The sequence below is a fragment of the Macaca fascicularis genome, chromosome 5 (assembly GCF_037993035.2).
Source record: "Macaca fascicularis isolate 582-1 chromosome 5, T2T-MFA8v1.1".
In the NCBI taxonomy this organism is placed as follows: Eukaryota; Metazoa; Chordata; class Mammalia; order Primates; family Cercopithecidae; genus Macaca; species Macaca fascicularis.
The window spans coordinates 190,266,517-190,291,168 of NC_088379.1; the positions used below are offsets into that span (position 1 = coordinate 190,266,517).

Genomic DNA, 24,652 nt, shown 5'->3' on the forward strand with positions numbered 1-24,652 from the left:
GCTCTCCTTATGGTAGTCGCACCTTTATCCTCGGGTCCAGAAATGCCAGGTGCTGCCCATTGCCATGCCTTTTAAGATTCTAAAGAGTAAATTGGGTTGGTTTATGGTTTTCTCCATTGCTACTTTGAGTTTTAAGTTTCTCAGGTTTTTGAAGTCAGTTACCATTCATTTGCTTTCTAAACTTTTCAGTTTATCTCCTTCCCAGAACAAAATGTTTGAAAATGACTGTTGAACAAACATGTATTTTGGATACATTCATTTCTTTGATCTCAAAAGTCTGTTTTATTTTTTTAATAGCTGTTAGTGAATGCATTTGTTGGCACAGGAGTTGCAATGTCAAATGCCTACAGGCGCCAGGCACGTGTTTTGGCTCCTCTCACGTGGTCAAAATCCTGAACAGGTCAGGGTCAGAAAGAGTCAGTTAAGTTTGGGAGAATCCCAGAGCAATAAAACTTGTGTCCCGTTTGGGACCTTATGGGAGGAGAACACTTGTTCCAGGCCAGACAGCAGCTGCGGTGGGGTAGAGATGACCATGTGACACAAGGTAGTGAGACAGAGGGTCTGAGGGTCTTCACCCTGCTGGTTCCCCATGGTTTGAACCTGAGGGAACAGTTTCAGAAGTTCCTGTATGTCCCCAATGGGGAACATGGAAAGCAGGTGAGAGATGCAAGTCAGGGGCATTCCCCTGTGGCCACCCTGGGTGAGAGGCAAGGTAACACGGTGCAGAGCCTGCAAGGTAGGCTGCCTGCTCCAGGGCCAGGCGGAGTGCATGTCTCAGACAGATGATCCGTGACTCCAGGAAAGCTGAGCTGAGAGTTTTGGAGGTGGCAGTGGAGGTGGGATTATTGCCTGGCCCCAACTATGTCAAGAAAACAGACCACAGATCACAAGTGAAACCAAGGATTTCAACAGTGGATACAAGCAGGACCCCAGGAGACCAGCACCCCCTGCCCTCCTTAGGAAGTCCTCTAAACTGTTTCCTCCTGGAGATGCCATCTTGGGAAGAGGAGGTGGTGAACCATTGAGCCTGAGAAACAGCCGTGATGGACTTTGAACCTTCAATCTGACTATTGATCTGAAAGAGATATTTAAATTGAAAGAGACTCCGTTGAAGCAAGTGAAACTTTTAATTTGAAAGAGACTGAATTACCTTTAGCAAATTTCAGTGCTTCGCCTATCATCAGAAATTTTGTGCTCATAAGAGTAATGAGAAGAAACCACATTTATCTTAAAATATTTATTAGTGTACATGTTAAAATATGATTGGGTTCTCTCATTGAAATGTTGATTTTATTTGAATTCAATGAATGCCACTTCATTAGGTATTTTTAAAATCTTTTATGTATTTATTATGTTTGTTGCATCCAGTGGCATAATTGTTTGAATATAAAACTAAAGAAATTCAGGGACTTTCTCCCTAACATGCACTGTAATCGTTAAAACAGAAACAGACAACTGCAGATTATGTTAGAATACAAGATTGTTATTTGGTATTTACCACAATTGCAAAATCAACTTGTCAAGGAAAGAGAATTAGACTTCTTCAAATATCTTGATGTTTACATGTTTGATGGCTGTAATATACATGTAAATTGTGGAGTATGACATACAAAAAATTATTGCTTTAAATATCATTATTGCTAGCCCCAGACAAAAAGGGTTGCAAAACATAGCGAAGTGTATGTTTTTGTCACATAGCAGGCGTTTGCCTCCCATTCCTTTTCCTCAATAAGCAATAGGATAAAGGTCTAAAGCCTTGACTTCAGATTTGGAGCTGACAATCTGCACAATCCTTCTGCCCAAAGCCATGGGCGTCTTCCTGTGTAAGTGTGCGTGGGTGTGTGCGTGCGTGCCCCGCCTGCAGAGACTTAAGCTTTGGGATACAGAGTGACCGTGTCGTAGCCCTCTGGGGGCTTCGTACGGGCTCTTGCATGGGTTTCGCAGTACAGCTCCCCTTCGATGAAGAAGTAGCCCTTTTGCTTGAGGTTGAGGTTGCAGTCAGCACACACGAAGCACTCAGGGTGCCGGTACTTATCCCGTGCCTTCACCACTGCACCGCTGTTGGGGAAGAAAATGAGCTCAAGTTAAAAAACCACAGAGCAAAAATTGAGACAAAGGAGAGAACCCAACAGAGAAGGCAGGTGTTCTCTATTTCACAGTCAGGAAACAATGGCCTCCAGCTGTAAAAACATGCACAGCCGTGAAACTGTATGTAATTGTCATGGAGATCTAGGATATCCACAACAAGCCATCCCATGTTTCTCTCTGGTGTTGACGTGGGACTATGTTCAGATTTTCAAAAGAGTCCTTAATAGAAAATTTGTAGGATCCTACTTCATGATCTTTCCTCATCATTTCTTTGAAGAGGGAGACATGATGGAGACAAGACCAACCCCTCTGCAAAAAATTCTGCTTTTGACAGAGTGGTCATCTACCCAATGAACAGAGTCTCTCTGATTGCTTTCCATCTGGGTGGTCCAGCCTTTATTCAATGGAGCAAGAGAAAACAGATCAAAGAGCAGAGGTGGAATTCCTTTGGGGTGGGTGGACTAGCTTCTACTGTGAACAGTTTACTCCAGCTTAGGCACTATGATTGCTTCTGGTAACGTCAGGCACTATCGTATTTTACTGAGGGCCTCTCTGCTCTGAGCTCCCTGCCCTGCTTTGACCTTTTGGTCCCACGTTCCTCCTCTTGCCCTAACCAGGTTTATCCCCCACTGCCCTCTTGGGATGTATCCTGGCTAACCGGACAGAGGACACATCAGTGTGTGAATTCATGGCAGGGGAATGGAATAATGGGATGGGGATGTGCCCACATGGCACGAATGCCATGAGGATGTCAGAATTATCTTGGTTGACTTGATCCTGAACTAGCAAGTGTGGTTATTTAAACATAAGGTCCCCACCGGGCACGGCAGCTCACAACTGGAATCCCAGCACTTCGGGAGGCTGAGGCGGGCAAATCACCTGAAGTTAGGAGTTGGAGACCAGCCTGGCCAACATGGTGAAACCTCCTCTTACCAAAAATACAAAAATTAGCCAGGTGTGGTGGCGGGCACCTGTAATCCCAGCTACTGGGGAGGCTGAGGCAGGAGAATCACTTGAACCCGGGAGGCAGAGGTTGCAGTGAGCCAAGATTGCGCCACTGCACTGCAGCCTGGGTGACAAAGCAAGGCTCTGTCTCCAAATAAATAAATAAATAAATAAATAAATAAATATTTCTTTGTACTAGAAGCTGACAGTAGTTTTTCAATATTTTGTTTCAAAATCTGTGTAACTTAAACTGGGTAAAGATAATGTATTTTAATTAACATCCTCATGCTGCATTTGTTTCCCTGTGTTTATACAGAGGAGGATACTATGTATACTAAATGTATACACTTACTAAAGACTAGACATTAACAGGGGTGGGGGAGTTTAAAGTGAAGTCATGATTCTTAGAAGTGACTTTTCAACATACATTTGGGGTATTTTTTTTTTTTCATGAGAGTATTCTGAAATTGTAAGTCAAAATTGCTGATTCATATGATGTGACAATTTGGAGGTATATCTAAGGAGTGACAGTCACAATGTGTTAAATGTTGGGGACCTATGTTTCAAGTTGATGAACAGAAATTTGGTTTTCATAATTGCCTTTAGTCTATAAAGTCTTAAAGTAGAAGAAATGAACTGTTGCCAAGCGGTATTGTAAATTCCAGGGTTAGAAATGACACTTACACTATGCCACTCCCACATTTGTCACAGAGCGGCATCCTCTGTGCCCCGCCTGAACCACCATGGACTTTCGTCACCGGAGCTCTCACACTCCGTGTTCCAGCCGGACGGTCATCTGAAAAACAAAGCGTTTCCATGTATGGCTAGGGAACAGCTGGCTGCAGCTTGTGCTAAGCTTCTATTTTAAACTGTGCACTTTAGCCTTCAGTTGCATCTGCACTGTCATATTCCGAACAGGACTGATGCAATCATAAGAGACGTTGTTCTGAAATAGGGCATTACAGAATGGAATTAGAGAAAACATTTATTTTGTTGTTGTGGTTGGAGGCAACTGTTACAAAACGCTCAAAGGAGCAGAGGGCATTATTTTTTATTGTGGCAAAATATACATAAAATTTACCATTTTCACCATGTTTAGGGGTGCAATTCAGTGACATTAGGTACATTCGTAATGTTGTGCAAGCACTGTCCATATCCACCTCCGGAACCATTTCTTCACCTCCCAGAAACTGTACCCATTAAACGGTAACTCCCTGTGCTCCTGCTCACAGCCCCTGGTAACTTCTATTCTGTTTTCTGTCTCTTGGATTTGCCTGTTCTGGATCTTTCAAATAAATGGAATCATACAATATTTGCCTCTTTGTGTCTGGCTTCTTTCACTTCACATAGTGTTTTCAAAGTTCATTCATGGTGCACCATGTGTCAGAATTTAATTCCTTTTAAGACTGAAAAACATTTCATTGTATGTGCACACTACATTTTGCTTATCCATTCATCATTTGATGGACATTGGGTGTTTTCCCTCTTTGGGCTACTGTGAATAAGATAAATGCTGGCATACAGGCCGGGCGCGGTGGCTCACGCCTGTAATCCCAGCACTCTGGGAGGCCGAGGCGGGTGGATCATGAGATCAGGAGTTCGAGACCAGCCTGGCCAAGAGGTAAAACCCCGTCTCTACTAAAAATACAAAAATTAGCCAGGCGTGGTGGCAGGTGCCTGTAATCCCAGCTACTCGGGAGGCTGAGGCAGGAGAATCACTTGAACCCATGAGGCAGAGGTTACAGTGAGCCGAGATGCACCACCCACTCTAGCCTGGGCAACAGAGCAAGACTCCGGCTCAAAAACAAAAAGAAAAAGAATCTGTTTGAGTCCCTGCTTTCAAGTCTTTTGGGGTACATTCCTAGGAGAGGGGCTGCGGGATCACTAACTTTTCGAGGAGCTGCCATACTCCCCGAGGGTGGCTGCTCCCTGTTACCTTCCCCTCAGTAATGCACAGGGTTCCCATTTCTCCATATGCTCACCAATGCTTGTTATTCTCCATGCTTTTTACAGTAGCCATCCTAATGGGACATTCTGCATTTTTGTGTGGCTTTTAAAGGACAGTCTATATCTTTTGGGCATGGAGAAGCATAGGTCAGGGCAGGAGCCCTGAAGATGACGGGAGTGGGCTGGAGACCTGGGTCTGCGGCTCACTGACTGTGTGGCCTTTCACAAGGCCACCTGCCCATCCCTCGCCTCTCATTTGCTAAGTAGGGCAAATAATAGGCTCACCTCCCCAAGTTCCTGTGAAGATTAAATGATAATGTGTGCAAAATACTTTTCATAGAACACGGAACATAGTAAGGGTTTGTTAGAGTGTTGTTTAGTTTTTGATGATGGTGATACTCCAGAGTGTGGGGGGAGGCTAAGAAGTTTGACAGTATTTGTTTAAAACAATATCTCCTGACTTGTAAGCTGAGTTAGCCCTTGACAACCATTAATGCAATTTGTCTTTGGTGTCCTTTTATGACTTCAGTTGGTGGCTACTTGGACATGTCCCAGAATCTCCTTTTTTAAACTAGGCACCATCCATATCCTAACCTTCCGAGCAAAAATTCATTTGGTGCCCAATTAAAACCAAGGTTTAGACTTTCGTTCCCAGTACGTTTGCTGTCCTCCCCGTCCCGCCGCCCGCAGTGGCCTCTATCAATATGTTTCAGCGGGTGTCAGCGGCTGCTCACCAGAGCCATCGTCCACCATTCCCTGGAGCACTCTGAAGGAGCCCGACTGGCGAGGCTGTGTGGGCTCATTCCGATTGTCGTGGAGCATCCGGTACACGTCCGACTCGGGGGGCACCGAGGCCGTGGGCTCGCTGAAACACAGGCACAGCGGGGAGCATCGTCAGGCGCTGGGAGGCACCAGACGTGCAAGAGGCCACAGACATCAATACTCAGCCATTACTCTACGCACAGCCACTCCTGAACAGAGGTCTAGTATTTTCAAGTGAATCTCTAGTATAGTTAAAAGCATAATGTGAATTCACAAGGCTGCCTTGGAAATGTCATTGAACAACAAATCGGGGAGTTGCATCCACACTCCTCCACTTGGCAAAATACTTTGGAAGGAAAGTAAAAGATAATTGTCAGGAAATAGTAATTAAGAAAAACAAGACTTGAGTCTGATGGATACATAATGATGGATGTGAACAAAATTAACTTTTCCCAGAGAAAAGGCAATATACACATGATGGAAAGTGCAGCAGTAAGCACCCAGTTAGATTACTCTCAGTCATCAAACTGTCAGTAAAATTCAGATTTACTTTTGATATTAAACAAAAAGTATATGGTTTAATATGTTTTTAGTTTTAAGGCTAATTTGTCAACCCCTGGAAATAATAAGGGTATCATTTTACTTATAAATTCTAGAAATTTAACCTCTCAGGGTTTGAAAGCCTGTAATATAGAAACTTACATTTTTATATCTGCTGTAATTGACTGCACTGTCTTTTAAAAATAGCCACATTAAAATTCATTTACAATAATGACAGCAGCTTTATTTTAACATGCTTTCTACAAATATATTCATAATGGACAATAAAGAATTTTATCATAATACTGTATGTTAAACACTAAAAACTTTATTATTTTATATCATTTTATTGCATTATCTAGAAAACATACTATCTAATATTTTTATTACCTATGTCATATTTGCAAATGGCTTTGAGATATCTTACACTATTATTAATTCAATGTGTTCATCCCAAGAGATAGCTTTGGATATCACTATTTAACACTCTTAAGCATTATAAGTTAATTTATAAATAGTGATTCTGTAATAGTGAAAGAAGCATAAGATTTTATCCTATAATAAATCTTTTTAATCAAAATCTTTATGGCAAAAGTACTGTGAACAAAGAGTTATAACAAAGAAAAAATGAGTCAAAAAAGAGCAGCAAAAATTCAATATCTACATTAATAGCCTGAGGGTATTCACCCAAAAACCTTCACGTACAATAAACATTTTAAATGGGTAAATAGTGACCTCTCCACAAGCTCTATCAGAAGAGAGAAGAATCATCTCATAACACTCCTGTAAACCTCCCACCTCCTTCCTCATTTTTGATCCCCAAAGGACATACGGTATACTAGATTATAAATAACTTTGAGAAGTATTACACCACACATTTGTAAAGTACATTGTAGCTTTTGAGAGACATGTACATTTGGTCCTTACAGGATTTCATTTTATTGCCATCTGACACATAAAGCTCTACTTAGATAATTCCCCAAATCACCTTTATGATCAAGCCTAGATATTTGCAATAAATCCTTAGTGTTTTTAAAAAGCTTTTCACATAGCTTTCTTTCCATTAAGACAATGTTAAAAGACACCCGTAAAGCTGACACTGCCCACGTGTTTAGTTAATATGCCCATGGTTCAAAAAGACTCGTATTACCTCATCAAAGGTGTTTCCCCTAGGGCTGTTGAAACCTGACCCTGAAGTGTTTCCATAATATTGTCATCTGAGTACAACTGCATAGGTGTATTAAACTGAGCATGTACAATCTTCACACCAGGAAGTTCCATTTCCAAAGGAATGTTAGGGGCCAGCTTAGCCGCCACTTTCAAGTCACCTGGGCAAATGGTACTAACAGTACTGACAGAAGAAGGGGTGCTGCGTCCACTGCCACAGTCAATGCCGGAGGGAGTACTGCATCCACTGTGTTAATGACCACGTTACACACAGATGGCACAGGGAGCCAGACAGTCCAGACAGAAGAACACAGAGAACAGGTACAGAGAGGTTAAAAGGAATTGAAGACAAAAGTGAGAGGTGAATTACATCAAAATAAAACCAAATCTTGATTTGTCACTAGAATTTGTTTAAAAAGGGAAGATGTTGAAAAATTCGTGATTGAAAAAAGTTTAATAAAATTAAAAGGTACAGGTGATACTGCATTTTTTGGCTCTGTTCTACGAGGCAATGTGTAAGTTGAGGGTTACATGTAGAAAAGTTGTATATGAAGTAAGTAGAAAATTTGCAGCTATCCTCATTTTTAAAAATAGGCCAAAGACTTTAAAACTGGTCAATATCACAGACAAATGATGAAGGAAAATTACATTGGCTGGACATCCTTTTACATTTCTCAAGTGCAACATTTAAAATTCAAGTTTTAGTGAATACCAAACATGCAGCATGAAGATGAAATCACATATTTGGGCTCAACATTTCAAAATAAGAAGCATATTTCAGTAATACAGTTGAGCTTTAATTAAATAGTAATTGGTAACTTGCAGGTTTTATGGTAAAGATTATGTTTTAAGGCTATCTTGTAAATATTTTGTTACTATTTTAGTATTTTCTATTTTTACTCTTTAATTCTGTGAGGAGTACACTTTAAGACAGCTGTTCAGTGGTTTAATACGAGCCCTAGAAAAAAACCAATAAATGCTTGTCACCTTGATATTAATGATTAGAGGAGAAATAAAGTGGGTCTTTCACTCTTTTGATGCTTATATTTCTTACATAGCTATTTTATGCACAATTTCAGAAGCACACATCTATCCCATGCATATTTCCCTTTTCCTTTTAAAGATGCATTTCAGGGACTTATTAAAACATCAAAGCCCAGTCATGCAACTAGAAGAACTAGGGAGATTTCACATTCTATTTGGAAACTGGATAGGGGTCAGTTAACAACTGACATGCTAGTGACTAAAAAGTCCATTTTCCCACGTGCATGAGAGATACCAAGAGATTTTTGTTAAAAAAAGCATAGTCATTTAAGACAAAGCAAAAATAAATATTAGTATTAATATACACATCTATCATACTTTCCAGTTAGTGTCGCCGTAAGCTCAAGACAGAGAATGGATGTATATGGTGTGTTTACCTCTAAGTCCAGATTGTCTCTGGTCTCAAGTATGGCCCCATATCTGCATTTACTCTCTAGAGGTATTAATGCTAACTTCAGCCCATATAAAGATAGGAAACCAAAATGATATTGAGCAGGAACTTTTTCCACTCCAGCAATGTTGCATCCTGATTAGTCTGGAGAACTCATGTCACTAAATGGGTTTAAATTTTTTTTTTTTTTTTGTCTTGTGTTATCCAATTTAACTACCTACATAACCTAAACCAGACAGGTGAATATGAGCTTGCTCCTTCACTTCCTGCCTTTTGAGAACCTATTGAAAACCCAGACTGTACAATGTTTAGATCACATACCAAAATGTCAAGTGGGCTATTCACCATTTTTGTAGGGTCTATACTGACTCTTGAAATGGACTGCAGCTGGTAAAAGAATATGAGGACATTTTCAGTTGCAGTGCAGTTTAGTCAGGATCACGTGGATTTAACCTGAGTGTAATGAAGCTTATGAAATCAGTTTAGGGATTTGAAACAGAGTTAAATCTTGGGAGACTTCAGCCTCCCAATAATGAACCTACTCGACTGGCATTTATAACTACTCTTACCCTACTATGTGCCAGACATAGTGCCCGTACTGGGCAGATAAACTATGATCAATTTAGAACTTACAGTTATGTCATGTTTTATAGTAGTTATCAGTAATATTTTTCTGCTATAAAAGTCATGTATAACTTTTGACTCCTCCAAAACTTAACTACCAATAGCCTACTGTTGAACGGAAGTTTTACAGATAAACAGTCTATTAACACTTAAATAGACTACTATCTATGTATATTTTATACATTCATGGCAAATCTTTTTCTTAATTTTTTTGATATTTCAAGGCTACAGTTAGTGACCTTTTTCAAATTGTCGCAAATCTCCAAAAATTTTTCCAACATATTTATTGGAAAAAAAATCCACATATAAGTGAACTTGCACAGTTTAAACCCATGTTCTGAGGGTCAATAGTAAATGCATATTTGTGCACTATGTAATTTTAGTTGAGCATGCATTCCTAGTTCCTTTATCAATCAGGCCCATGTCTATTAAATAAATGAGAAATGAACGCTAAGCAAACAAGGATGAACTTTTATACATTTCTGGGCCAATTTAAAAAGATCTTTTAAACTGATCCTTTAAGTAAAACGGGTTTTCATGGATTCCAGTCACTGTGGCTATCACCGGGGATATATCATCATGGGTCACCACGACTTGTTCCTGATGACCTGGAAAGGTAGATGCTAATGAGATTTTCTGAGACTGACTTAGTGACTTGGCAAGGCCACTCGTGAGGTTGATAATGCAGTCAATTACTTCATGCCCAGATACATCATTTGACAGATTGCTAATTTCTCTGGGGTGTGTACAGACATTTTGGGGCATACTTCTGGAAGCAACTTGTCCAAAAACCACTCATAGGATTGTATTTTATCACTTGGATCTAAAATACCTTACATATGTATTTAACTGTAGCTTTAGCCTTAAAAATTTTATATATTTGCATGTGAAAACACCAGTCTTTTAAAAGGCTTCAGTCATGATGAAATAATCAAAAGAACCATAGCTAATAGTAAAACCCCAGGGAAATTAAGCTGTTAACAATTTAGCATGTGCAACTTACTTTTTTTTTTTTTTTTTTTTGAGACAGAGTCTCACTCTGTTACCCAGGCTGGAGTGCAGTGACATGATCTCGGCTCACTGCAACCTCTGCCTCCCGGCTTCAGGTGATTCTCATGCCTCAGCCTCCTGAATAGCTGCAATTACAGGCGTGCACCACCATGCCTGGCTAATTTTTCTATTTTTAGTAGAGATGGGGTTTTATCACATTGGCCAGGCTGGTCTCAAACTCCTGACCTCAGGTGATCTGCTCACCTTGGTCTCCCAAAGTTCTGGGACTACAAGTGTGAGCCACCATGCCCAGCACTAGCATGTCCAACTTACTTTGGATTAAAGAAGTTCATAACAGTGTAGTTATAGGGTGACTATGGTTAACAACAATTATTTATATATTTCAAAATAACTAGAGGAGTGGATGTGGAATGTTTCAAAGCACAAAGAAAGTGCCTGCTCGAGGTGATGGATACCCCAATTACCCTGATTTGATCATTACACATTGTATGCATGTATCAAAACAGCACATGTACCCCATAAACATGTACAAGTAGTATGCACCCGAACAAAAACTACAGTTGTTTTAAAAGTTAAAAACACATGTAGTTGTAGGTTGGTATGCAGCCACTTACAATTCCACCTTGATGAAGAATAGTTTGGTGGGAACAAAAAATTCAGAAGTTACAGCAAATAGTGAGGAGGCACAGGAAGAGAAGAAGGATGTTGGGGGCACTCTTTAACAATTCTACTTCTTCTTTTTTTTTTTTTTTGAAGACTCACACCGTCATCCGGGCTGGAGTGCAGTGTCATGATCTCAGCTCACTACAATCTCCACCTCCCGGGTTCAAGCAATTCTCCTGCCTCGGCCTCCTAAGTAGCTGGGACTACAGGCGCCTGCCACCACGCTCAGCTAATTTTTTGTATTTTTAGTAGAGATAGGGTTTCATCATGTTGGTCAGGATGGTCTCAAACTCCTGACCTCGTGATTCGCCCACCTCTGTCTCCCAAAGTGCTGGGATTACAGGTGTAAGCCACCACACCAGGCCTTATAGTTCTTTAAGATTTGTGCACTGGCATCTGTTTTTTAAGCAAATCCCCTCATTTCTGTTTCTCTCCTCCTCCCTTCCAAATTCAGCTATATTAAAAGGTGTTATCTTCAAATGACATTATGAGCGGCTTGTCATTATCCCCATGTTTAAGTTAAAATGAAAAACATTTTTTAAAGGCGATTATATACCGAGGATTCTCTGACTTTCCTGACTTTTTATAAAATTGAATGTTACAGGTTTTTAGTAAAGGCAGGATAAGTGTTACTCTAACATATCACTTTATCTAAGCCTTCTGAAGCCCTAGAGCTGGTGTGGGTGGACTTAGTCACACTAACCTGAAAAGAATGCAAGTTATTAATTTTACTGTGCTCTTTTGGGAAGTTGTATATGTTCAACAGTAAAATATTGTATCGTTTTAACTTTAAATCCAGTGTTTTGTTATTGGGATTGGGCTGGGGTGGGGAAGCTGCTGAAAGTGGAGAAACGGAGAAGATGCAGATGAGAACAGAATGGGAACGAGGGAACACACAGAGAGGCAGCGGAGGACACAGAGCTGCCGGCATCGGGAGTGAGACAGCTCTGGACTCTTGCCACTTGCTCGGGAAATGGTGTGCACCCTCAGGATTCGATTCCTTTATGCAGTAAGCATTTATTGGGCGTTTATTTTGTCTGTTCGTAGATGGTCACTTATTGAGCATTTATTCTGTCTCATTTCTAGGTGCTGGGTGTACAATGTTGAGCCAGTCAGACCAGGCCCCTGCAGACATTGAGCTCACGTTCTAGTGGAGGAAGATATGTTCACTAATGGTTGCCTTCTTAACGCCTTTCTCCTGCTCCTCCAGTCCAGGGCTCCTTCCTGGATCTGGTATCACAAGAATTGTCTGGCATGTTTTGAGACAATCACCTGACTCTGCCTGTAGCTTACTGAAAGGTCTGGACATGGAAATCATACAGAAGGGATGACCCCCTCTCCACAGCCTATGGCAGGAGTCATAAGCTCGGGTGTCTAGAGGGGCCAGGAGGTCACACATGTATGAAAATGAGCCACGTCTCACACACTTAAGAGTGATGAGCATTTTGACAAGATGGTGAGTTTAAAGGTTCTGTCTAAAGGCACTTACATTATTTTTTTAAACAAAAAGGTTAAATAAAACATGCCTGTGAAATAAATCCACCTATGGGCCACCCGTTTGCAACAGCTGCGGTAAATCATATTCAGTGTTCCTGTCAGAATCAATCCAGTCTACCCACCAGCTTCCTTCCTGTGGGCTGACCGGCTTAGCTGAGGTCAGAAGGATGGAACTGAGGTTTCCTGAAGTCACTGTTTCCTGATTTGGCAATACAGGGCATTATTTTCTTTCCCCTTAGGTTGGAGTTCAATTTCTAGAGAAGATATTTGAAAAGGATGATCTGAAGATGATCAGTTTCTCTACTGAGAGACGAGAAGGAAGCGTTTGCTCCTTATCATTCTGTCTTGTTCACCTGATTCCTTGCTCCTAACCGGGGCTGGTTTCCATGCTTGCTCCCGCTGGCAGGGCTTTCCTGACCTGGGATAGATACACCGACTGCCCGACTCAAAGGTCACGGTGTTCTGGATGGGATCCCCAGAGCCTCGGGGTGTTCGCTATAAATACACGTGGTGATTGCATGAAATTTCACAGCTCTGTAATCCTGTCAATATTTACTCTTGGAAATGAAAGTTATTTGGCTTCTGTACTCTGCTAAGTGAGTTTGTTTCTTTTTGCTTTTGAAATAAGCTTCGCAATGAGAAAAGCCACTCCAAACATCTACAAGTTACTTTTCTCGATGATTAGTAAGAACTGATTTAAGAAGCATGCACTGCAAACTTCACAATCTCAGAGCTTATGACCTGCTTCGGCCCGGGATTATGAAAGGTTTGGGCCGAATATTGTGCTTGTGTTCAAAGTAGTTCACATCCTGTAAAAACAAAGCGTTAAAAAGGCCCCTCAGTGGAAGACGAATTCTTTTTCAGATAAGATTAAACGAATGATAATTGTACAGAGAGGATTATTTACCACCAACTATCGTCATAACTAGCAAAGGTAATGATGGAACCAGGACGATCTCTTCTTTTCAACCATCTATCCACTAAATGGTCAGGCACTGGCGGACCGGGCCCCACAGCAATTAGAAACATGTTTTAGATGCTTGTCTTTAAAAGAGAAATCTGATAGTGCCTTCAGGAAAGTAAAAATAAAACAGCAAGAGCTGGACTTTTGAAAAGAAAAGAAACCATACTATCACTGTTAGGTAGACTGTGGCCAGAGCAGAGTCGGATACTTACTTTTGAGGTGAGCTAGGAATGAGACCCCGCAGCTGTCCATGAAGCGCATCTTGTATATTGCTAGTTGAATAGAGCCCAATTGGTGAGTTATAGGAAGCGCTCACTACCTGTCTTTTGTCATCAATGTTTGCAGCTGCAACAAAAGGCTGGGCCCTTCTGTTGTGCGCGGTACCAATGGGTTTGAATTCCTGTACAATGGCAGACAAAATACACAGAGCCACACAGCGCACAAGAAAGCCATTAGTGAGCGAAACCAACAGCATCACTACTGTTAATAAAGGCATCTTTACCCACGACGAGATTGATGGAAAGATTAGAGGAGGAGTTAGCCATACACTTTTCCATGGTTTTCTCTGAACTTTACATGTGCTACATTCACTGATCAGATGTTAAGGTGAAAAGGAACGGACCTTATTTAAAATATTATAAAATAATTTAAACATTGCATCTCTTATCTGTCCCTGACTTCTTTATCTATAGCTTTAAGAAATTCTAATGACTCGTTTGAATGCAGACATTTTGTGTCAGAAATGGGATTTTTGGCTTGAAAATTATACTTAACATTTTCTCGAGTAGAATTTACATATGGTTTCTCTTACATTGATATATTGATAAACTTTCCCCCACTTTGAGAAACGAGGGAACAAAACAAGGAGAATGAGCGTTTATGAACAACTAACTACCCCGAATCATTCAAACTAAGCCAGGTGAAGACGCGTTCTCAAAAACGTCTTTAAAACAAAGTTCTTAACTTGGATTAAGCTATAACCTTAATTTTAGAAAAAATAATTGAAAGACTCTATAAAAGAAGGAAGAGCATACACAACCACCCCTCCCTTTTGTATTGTGATGATTTCATGCTGTGTGTCTGAAGACCTCTTCATGTTTACTCTAGTCCCCAAAAGACTAAAGTCAGTAACTCAGAGAGAAAATGTGTGTGATTCACAGGAGGATTTTCACTTTATTCCCTGGGAAAAGGACCAAACAGCACAGTCCTCAACCCTGAGTTGGAAACATGTCTGAATGATCTGAAATCTTATGTTATTTTTTTTTTAATGTGGGAATCATGTTTTCCAGATTTTATACAGATTTATAATTTCGTAAAGCCTTTACAACTTTTTTCTTCTAAGCAACAGAAGAAAACCAAAAGGGAATATGCTCAATCACAGGTCACTGATTCTCTTTCCAAATCTTTTATTTATTTATTTATTTATTTAATTTATTTATTTATGAGACAGAGTTTCACTCTTGTCACCCAGGCTGGAGTGCAATAGCGTAATCTCGGCTCACTGCAGCCTCCTTCTCCCTGGTTCAAGCAATTCTCCTGCCTCAGCCTCCCGAGTAGCTGGGATTACAGGTGCATGCCACCAGGCCCAGCTAATTTTTGTATTTTTCGTAGAGATGGGGTTTCACCATGTTGGCCAGGCTGGTCTCGAACTCCTGAACTCAGGTGATCCTCTTGCCTCAGCTTCCCAGAGTGCTGGGATTATAGGCATGAGCCACTGCACCTGGCCCCAAATCTTTCTATTTGGCAGAATTAGTAAGATAAATCTTTCTAACACTGTTTTCCCTTACACATTCACATCAACTTCATTTACTTTTGTGAATGTGGCACCAGTGTTCCAGATTTGAAATCGTACAAACATATATAATTATTTGAAATAATACTGGAAAGAGATTATTGTCTTTAAAGCATTAAAAGATCCTGTAGTATTTATTTTTCTCTTCATTTCAGGTAAGTTGTGGGTTCTGCTTTTCTGTTAGAAAACAGACTGTCGAAAACAAAAAGAAGAAAAGGAGGAGGAAAGAAAAGAGAGTCTTTCTTCCCCGAGTGTAAGACCAGAGTTTTTCATAGAAGATTCTTGTGCCTGAGAACATGAACAACTTCCTACAAAACACCTTCTTTCAGTTCTCCTGAGCGTCCTCCTTCTTCTACTATCCGGGCCTACTGGCAAAGCTCACTTAAAAAACAAAAGTTATGCCAGGGCAATGGGGTGCAGCTTCGAATCCTAGCCTAGGAGATTTTGACTCCACCTGCCCCAAATCTCAGGGGACCTGAGAATCCGTGATGCGGTGAAGAACAGCTTTTCTCTCACCAACCTTGGACAGCATATTTTAACAGCCTCCTGAACCCAAAAAGAAGGTCTGAGTTGAAATCAGTTTAGTCTGTGATTTTCTAGTGTGATTGAGTTGGCTGATATCTTGTTCACTTAACTTTTTTCCTTCATAATAAAGGCTCACGGCCAAGGAGCTGATTAACATTATTGTAGCTGCTCTTAGGGAGCAGAATGACCCAAACCATCAAATGCAGCTTTAGAAAAATGCCTAATCCTAGAGCCTGTGAAAATGTGTGTAGCTAAACATTTATAAATGGCGCAATCTAAATGTTTTAGCTGATTTATTAGTGAATTTGGATTGGCTGAGTTTTGTGATTAACCAGTATAATTAGCCATTATTATGGCATGAAAAACTAGAAATAATTGTAAGCAATGACAATGGCCATGATTCAAGCCTTTTTGATATGAGAGAAGACAGCACGCTAATTGCCTAACTGCCTAGTTTAGTTCTGGTGGATTATAAGTCTCTCAGGCTAATTAAAGAATCAGGCATTACTGAATCACTTGTTTTGTGGAGCTTAGCTTTTTTTTTTTTTTTTTTTTTTTTTTCCTTAAACAAAGTAAGGCCTGCCTTAAAGTCTTGGTAAGTAGAATTGAATTAATAAAAACTAACATAATATAATGGCTTTATGGAAAATACCTCTGCCCTTATTTCTTCTTAGCCTTAAGATGATAAATAAATACAGGTAGTGTTGTCCTGTAAATGAGGCAACTTCTCTGAAAATATTTGTGCATTCATAATCTCTAGTAGAATTTCTAAATAGCAGCATGTAGTTAATCAGCTCCAAGCAATTTCTTTGCAATTTTCGGTTTTGGTTATACATATATTGCAAAGATCACAAATGCATAATTTGTTAAAAAAAAAGCAAAAACCAAAAAACCAACAACCTCTATTTTACATTCAGATCTTAAAAGAAAGTGTTTCTAATACAGGCTGCAAACATTTTTATTTAGGCTTTGCAAAGCATTAGTTTATGGGCTTTTTTGGCATTAGTCATTCCAAAAAGCACAATGAGGTGTATACACCAAAGGTTAACAAGAAATTTAAGTGGGGCACTCAGAGGCAACATTCTATCCAAGGCTTACATCATTGTTGATGGTCAAATGTAATCAAAAGACAAAACCAATTAGAAGTCTGCTGTTCCACTTTAATTCATTTTTATTTTTCCTGGAAAAATCACAAGTAACTGAAAATACCAGTTAAAAAAGTGTATACAACAGTTAATATAGTCCAGCTCTTGTGTTTATTCTGTCTAGACAAAACCACCCAAATCATTCTTATTTCTTAGGAATTCAATATGTAATGATTCCCATGAATTGATACATTTAACATTTTTAGTTTAAATGTTAGAGGCTTATATTAAGAACAACATTTTGAACTAACAGAATGCTAGAGCTGTCGCAGTGAAAGTTAAGTAACCTGACAGAACTCTGCTGACGTGAAGAGGATGCAGCCATGGACAGCGGTCTCCCGCATCCTCGGAATGACCTCAGACACGACAGCAGTCAAAGGCTTCACCTTTCAACTTCTTTCTTGGAGACTGCTCACAGGTAAAGATTCAGCTAATCTTTACGATTCAGAACCATCTCCAACAGAAACAGTATGTTTGATTCATATACACACATACATATCTATATACAATATGTATACATATGTATATATCAAATCAAATCATATATATATGAAAAAATGGTGGGTATATAAGAGAAACAAACTCTATGAAGTGATCTTATATTTAATCAAGCCATGATGAAGAAATTATATTTCATCATGTTTGAAATTTATAATCACTCCCTCCTCATACTCACCCCTCAAATGAACAGTAAAGACAACTTTATCATCATTTTTCCTCCAGTGAGCAGTTTCAAGGGTTACCCATCTCTCACTGGGAAGAGTTTGAGGAAATGGTGATTATGAAAGCTTGTTTTATATGGGCTGCCTTCCAGTTACCAAAACACTTTTTATTTATGAAAATAAAAATGACTTTATCGCACACTCTTCTTGACTGTGTATGTAAACTCTACCATCTTCTCTGGCGAGGATGCAATCCTTTTTATGGAAATGGAGATAGCTTTCTTCTTATTTAGATAAGAACCATCTTTGTTTCTGAAAAGCATCTTTCTTGTATTGTGATAGGCACAGTATACCTTTGAGTTGTTCACCCAACATTAAGCAAATATGAGGGCTATGGTTTGAGACTGTAAGCTTTGAAAAAGGACAAATAGCTTCATTAACATACTCTTAGTCAAGAGCAACACTTTGTACTGAAAAATGGACCATATTGTCTATTTTTGTACAGAAAAATAGATTGTGTTCAGGATTGCATTGAAGGCATTTATTCAGGTGCTGGGAGTTGATCTAAACAACACCTAACATGCTCTTTACGCCTAAAATTCAAGTCTAAACTCATAAAAACAAAATCTAGCTATTTGATGATAGCATGGAAAAATTATTATTATTATTATTATTATTATTGAGATGGAGTCTCACTCTGTCACCCAGGCTGGAGTGCAGTGGTGCAATCTTGGCTCACTGCAACCTCTACCTCCTGGGTTCAAGCGATTCTGCTGCCTCAGCCTCCCCAGTAGCTGGGACCACAGGTGCCTGCTACCACATCCAGCTAATTTTTTGTATTTTTAGTAGAGATGGGGTTTCACCATGTTGGCCAGTCTGGTCTCAAACTCCTGACCTCAGATAATCCACCTGCCTTGGCCTCCCAAAGTGCTGGGATTATAGGAATGAGCCACTGCGCCCGGTCAAATTTTTAAAATCTAGATATTAAAATTTTATATCAACTATTCCTATAACCGTATAAGTAAACGTCTCCTTATGCACAGGGAAAAAAACCCAGAAATAAACATACTAACATTTTATTATCTGTGACTGGGCTTGGATGGTAGAATATCGTTTTTTCCCCAACAAATAGATATTAAAGTGAAAAAGTGTATTTTATTCCAATGTCAAAGGTCACATAACTTACAGTAAAAGTTTGACTTGGGTTGAGAAACAAAAACTCAAATTTCACATTGCTCAACGTCCTTTTGCTATTCATCTGCAACGACATCTTGAAGCATGATACATTAATGGCATTTGTTTCTTTAACTGATACATATTTGCTGTCCAGAAGATTGCTCTATTTGCAGAGCTGTCATTTTGATAAAAAAGAAAAAGACATCTTTTTGTATAGCTTTGTATTACTTAGAAAAACAAAAAACCCTATAACCATAGCTCAGCTTTGCTCCAGTCTCAGTCCACCAGTGAAACTCACTGTTCGACTTTTATTGGCACATTTTGTTCTAGTTTACAGGATTTTGGGACAGCAGGAGATAGACTGCAATTTAGTTATTTTCGTGTGGGGAATGTCTGTCCTGAAGGACCAAGTCACATAAACTGGCCATGCAGAAACCCGGCCTGAGAGGCTCATAAGGAGTAGAAATCCTTTGCTTCTTTAGTAGAACTGAATTTGTTCTTATCTTGGAGCATTTCAAACACTGGCCTCTTGGAGAGGATGTCAGTAAGAATTAATCATGACGCCAAGCAATGGAACGTTTAAAGGCTCCAACTGACTGGCTGCTATAGACCTTAACCTAATCTTAACCTTTAAAAAAAAAAGCAATTTTATCTCATTTTTCTCATTTGTAGTATCATAAATACTCATATTTTCTAACCCCCAAATGTGGGACACAAGGGCTAATACATGATTGACAAGAGGTCAGAGTATTTAAAATTAGGATCATGCCTTAAAATCCCATCCTTAGAATAACCATAGTCATAAATTAATACTCACAGACTTGCAAAAGAAGCCTCTGTTAGAGCTACAACTTGGAGAATCACCCTTAAACCCCAGTTCTGGAGAGGTGTTAGCAAGACGCGGGCTCCCATCCTGGTCTAAACTCACTTTGTGCTTAGTAAATACCTGCTGAATTACCCTACATGCCAGGGTGAGGGATGCAACCATGAGGAAGGATCACTGGGGATTTGGCACTTCGGTCAGATCTGTCTAGTTGGCCTCATTTCTTGCATCTCATATTAATGAAACTGGGTTTAAAAATTAGGAGAAATTCTTGCATGGAAAAGTAATTTGCAAAGGGTGCGGTGCAATATTGGATGTGTGCTGTGTAGGGAAAAGGAAATGCAGAGTCCCATCTGGTTGGTCCAGGTTGTAAGAGGCTGAGTGGTCAATAAATGCATGTATATTGACTTTAATTTTCAAAAGCACCATATAGTCTCTTTTTCTCATGTGTTACCTCCAGGTGATAAATTGACGAGGGTGGGAGGAAGCAGGTTGGCTTGGGCATCTCTGCAAAGGGCTAGATACAAGTGAGAACTCTACCTCAAGAACTTTCTTTTTTTCTTCCCATCTTTTCTTCTAGCAAAGCAAAAGTTGACTAGAGGTATCATTATTCACCAGCCCACCTAGTATGTCACGGGGAGTCGCCATCAGCATTCAGATCCCTTCTCATTGTATTTATTATCTGTGCCATCCATTTTATCTTTTGCTCACTTACCCCAAAGAGCAGAAAATCTTACCCTGCCTAAGTATCCCACTCAACTTTCTTTTTCTTTTCTTTTTTTTTTTTTTTTTTGAGACGGGGTCTTGCTCTGTCACCCAAGCTGGAGTGCAGTGGTGCAATCACAGCTCACTGCAGCCTCGACTTCCTGGGCTCAAGCGATCCTCCCACCTCAGCCTCCTGAGGAGTTGGGACTTACAGGTATGTACCACCACGCCCTGGTTAATTTTTAAAATTTATAGAAATGGGGTCTCACCATGTTGCCCAGACTGGTCTCAAACTCTGGGGCTCAAACAATCTTCATGCCTCTCCCTCTCAAAGGATTATAGGTATGAGCCAACGCGCCTGGCCCCACTCAACTTTCAAGATTAGTTTCCGTGCAACAGCTGGGAGTGATGGCAGAACACCATTCTGAGAACTGGCTCCCAGGACAGGTCCTGGCAATGTTAGAAAATGCACAGCTCATTTTTAGGCCCTTCAGTTCCCTTCATCCATTTGTCAGCTATTTATTGAGCTGTGGGCTATTTACTGAGCTAGGGGGGCTTAGAGGGAAGACAGCAGCCTCAAGCTTCCTGCCTTCATGAATATTCTCTGTCCTGATCACTCCTTTTGGGGCTTATTTTTTCCTCCTTTTTGCTTTTAGTGGATTTTAGATTCAGACTCCACCTTCCCTTTAGTCAAAACTCTAGGACAACAATCTAATAAACTCATTTCCTCTAAAGATTATATTGCTCAGGGTCCTTCTTCTCCCGGAGAGATTCTATTTTAACTGAAAATAAAGCTTGGATCCACTTGTCATGACCCTTGTAATAGCAACGAAGAAGGCATTTCTAGCCTCTAGGATGTCCTATCACGTAGGCAGCTAACTATCTCACCAGCAAGAAAGGCCAGGATATTTTCTGATTCCAGACTGGGGTGGGGGTAACGTACTGATAATAAGGAGAGCTACCACTTATTTGAGTATTTCTATGAACAACTCAATGTGACAACTTCTTCGCTTGTATTATTTTATTCTAATCTTTGAGAAGCCCTAGGAGATACATGTACTGATGTTATTCAACATCTTTTCGCAAAAGAAATCAGAGGCTTACGGAGACAAGTGGAAAACTTGAAGGACAAACTCAGGGGTTGATTTTCTTGAAAGGGGAAATACTTCTAAACATAAATTACAACTATGTTTTCAGTTGCCTTTCATCAGTTATATAGAAAAACTACATGCTGGGAATATCTAATCAGTTTAGCAGGAACATGTGTTTCAAAAGGGGTAGTAAATGTATGCATCTGTATCTCTAAACCTTTAGAGCTTCTATGTCGAGGTCATAAAATGCTTTTCTTAATTAGATTTCTCAGTACATCACAATCAAGATTTGATTTAATTTCAGGTTTTTTTGGACCTTTTGAAAGTAGACATAGATCAGCATCAGATGATTAGATTAATTTAGTTTATTACAGTTGCCTCCAGAGAAAATCCTTTATCTTTTATAATTCAGCTGTAATGGCAGAATATCACCATGATCACACTAGGCAACACTCTTTTCTTAGAGTAAATTTAATTATAGAATCCCAGAAGTGAGAATTAAAGAAGAATATAAAATAAGATCTGGGTGAAGACCTCGAAGGATTGAAATTCACAATAACTAGTAGATTGGAGGCACCTGTTTCAAATGGTAGACCTTATTTTTGCCTTGCTTTGTTTTAACGACTTCAACTCCTTAGATTACCTCATGATCATTTCACAGAAGTCCATCACAAGAAATGAAAAAATAATAAGTGGACTCTGTAGATTTAGCCAAATTCTTTCTGATGGGAGCATATTTTGTCTTTCAACAAGATGTTCACATAGGAACACTACTTTTTCTTGATGTAAGAAAACACGGATAATATAAATTAATCTCAGAGAAGAATGACAGACAACAGCTTCATCAGGTGGCTTGTTCCAATTTTTCTATTTGTCTCTTCTTCCCCTTGGAAGGCATCCCAATGATTTAAAAGGAAATACAACGTATAACGTTTGCTCTAAAATTCATACCTGTGGTTCTGATTCTAAGTTGATTTTGAAAGGATGGGCTTTCCCATCTTCAGACACCTGTGGAGACCATAGGTGAGTTTCTGCCCTGGAAACAAAATAAAATTTGTAAACTTCAAATTCTAATGGTACTTTCAGTTTTAGTATACTTTAATTTCCCATTATGTTTGTGAAAATACTAGCAACCCTCACTAACTTACGCAAAAGCAATATTTCTTTGTTGCTGATTATTCTGTATTTTCCCATATAATTAGTCTTTTTTTTTTTTTTTTTAAGATGTTGTCTCCCTCTGTCACCCAGGCTGGAGTGCAGTGGCAAAATCTTGACTCACTGCAACTTCTTCCTCCTTGGTCCAAGCGATTCTCCTCCCTCAGCTTCCCAAGTAGCTGGGATTACAGGTGCCCACGACCATGCCTGGCTAATTTTTGTATTTCTAGTAGAGACAGGGTTTCACCAGTTGGCCAGGCTGGTCTTGAACTCCAGACTTCAAGTGATCCACCCACTTTGGCTTCCCAAAGCACTAGGATTACAAGTGTGAGCCACCACACTCGGCTGAAGACTTACATTTTTAATGTCCTTTTGGGGACTGTAGACTAGATAAAAATTGCCTGGAGTACACTGTGCAGTTTCTGGAGGAAGGAGGCCTGCAATACACGTGGGGAACAGGAGAGGGAGACTCTGCAGGCACACTCTGCAGATGACCACCAGGCAAGGTCCCTAGACCTCCCTACTTCCCTCCAGTCCTATTGAGGCCACTGCAGAAGACAGTGAGTGATCTGTCAGGTGGATTTGTTACTGGCATCAAGGAAATGTGCTTTGTCCAACCCTTCCCATGCATCTGCCTGCGACCTAATGGCTCCTAAGGGACTGTAAGCTTGGCATGAACACAGGTTACGCATCGAGAGTGAAAGAATCTACTTCACCCCATGAAACAGCAGATTGGTGGACTGATTGGTCCTTCTGTACCACAGCAGGGAAAACTGCAAGTACAATCATAACAGGATGAACACACAGTAACAACCACTATAACAAATTACTATTATCATGGTTCAGTTTTGGATCAGGGATCTGATGGCAGGAGATCAGGCTCAATTTCTTAGTGTTTTTGGGGGGTGGGGTCAGAAATGTCTCAGTATTTAACATGCCCACGTACATATGCACTCTCACACCTGTAACGTTCTTCTGGGCTGAATTCTGTACAAAAGAGCCAATGGCAGACAGGATATTAGCAGCCAGTTTTTAGTACAATTACAGTTGGGCAAATCAAGAGATTCTTTCAGGGGAATCTCTCCATTCCATTCCATTCTCTATCACACTGAGAACAGTGATATAACTAGTTGTGCTGTTCAGTGTTTATGTGGCCAATAGTTGTTCTATTTTCATAGTTAATTAACTGGGTTATTACTGGAACAAATTCTTTCAGCCTCTTTTATTATTCTAACATTCCAGAGAATCCTTTTTAGAAACGATTTGTCAACAACTGCTAGATTGACTGACTTTAGTAAAGAATTAAGTAGTTGATATACAAAAAAGCCAGCCAAAATACTAGGTATGTGGCACTCCTTGCTAGGAGGATGAAGTTATTTATAGTTCTGGTTCAGGTTCTCCTGCAAAACAGATCAGATTTAACTACCATTAGTTAAGAAGCACCTGTCAACTTTGAGACACAGCTGGTGAGCTGCTGCTTTAATCCTGTCCTGCGCATCAGCATGAGTCATGGACTCTGTCCCAAAGCCGTCAATAGCCAGGATGACATCTCCAGGACACAGGTTGGCAGCTGCCGCCTTGCTTCCTGGTGTAATCTGGAAGAAATAATGGCACTATTTAAAAACCAACATCCCGCAATATCTTGAGTTTTGTGCCTGACATTTGTATTTCAGCCTGGTAACATGTTAAATGTTTCACTGGGCGGAAAAACTGTAAATCTAACTTAAGAAACTCTTAGTTGGTCAATTGAATTAGGTCTATTTTCTCATCATGTTGAATAATTTTGTTTCTTACTAACCACATTTGACATTGTTGTATCTGTTACTCTCTTTTAAAACGTCTTACATAATTCCCAGTGTGAATCATACATTTTTTGTTTTAAAAAATTATTTTTCATTTTTCATCACCCAGAAGTCTCTATTTGGGAATAGAGTT

At 39.9% G+C, this 24,652-nt stretch overlaps 1 protein-coding gene across 3 annotated transcripts in view; it reads right to left on the bottom strand.

Annotated features, from left to right (window-relative positions):
• Positions 1 to 1,222: 1,222 nt before the first annotated feature.
• Positions 1,223 to 24,652, bottom strand: part of PDLIM3 (PDZ and LIM domain 3) — a 34,521-nt gene continuing 11,091 nt past the window's right edge. The window contains exons 2-8 of one of the 3 annotated variants that reach the window (XM_005556440.4): positions 24,161 to 24,312; positions 22,514 to 22,598; positions 13,421 to 13,488; positions 7,433 to 7,696; positions 5,715 to 5,845; positions 3,718 to 3,829; positions 1,223 to 2,058 (exon numbers count right to left, since the gene is read on the bottom strand). In XM_005556440.4, coding sequence (XP_005556497.1) covers positions 1,869 to 2,058; positions 3,718 to 3,829; positions 5,715 to 5,845; positions 7,433 to 7,696; positions 13,421 to 13,488; positions 22,514 to 22,598; positions 24,161 to 24,312 — 1,002 coding nt within the window. In that variant the 3' untranslated portion in view covers positions 1,223 to 1,868. Of the gene's footprint in view, positions 2,059 to 3,717; positions 3,830 to 5,714; positions 5,846 to 7,432; positions 7,697 to 13,420; positions 13,489 to 13,855; positions 14,044 to 22,513; positions 22,599 to 24,160; positions 24,313 to 24,652 lie in introns of all 3 variants that reach the window. The other 2 variants (XM_005556442.4, XM_005556441.4) reach the window with 2 other exon arrangements.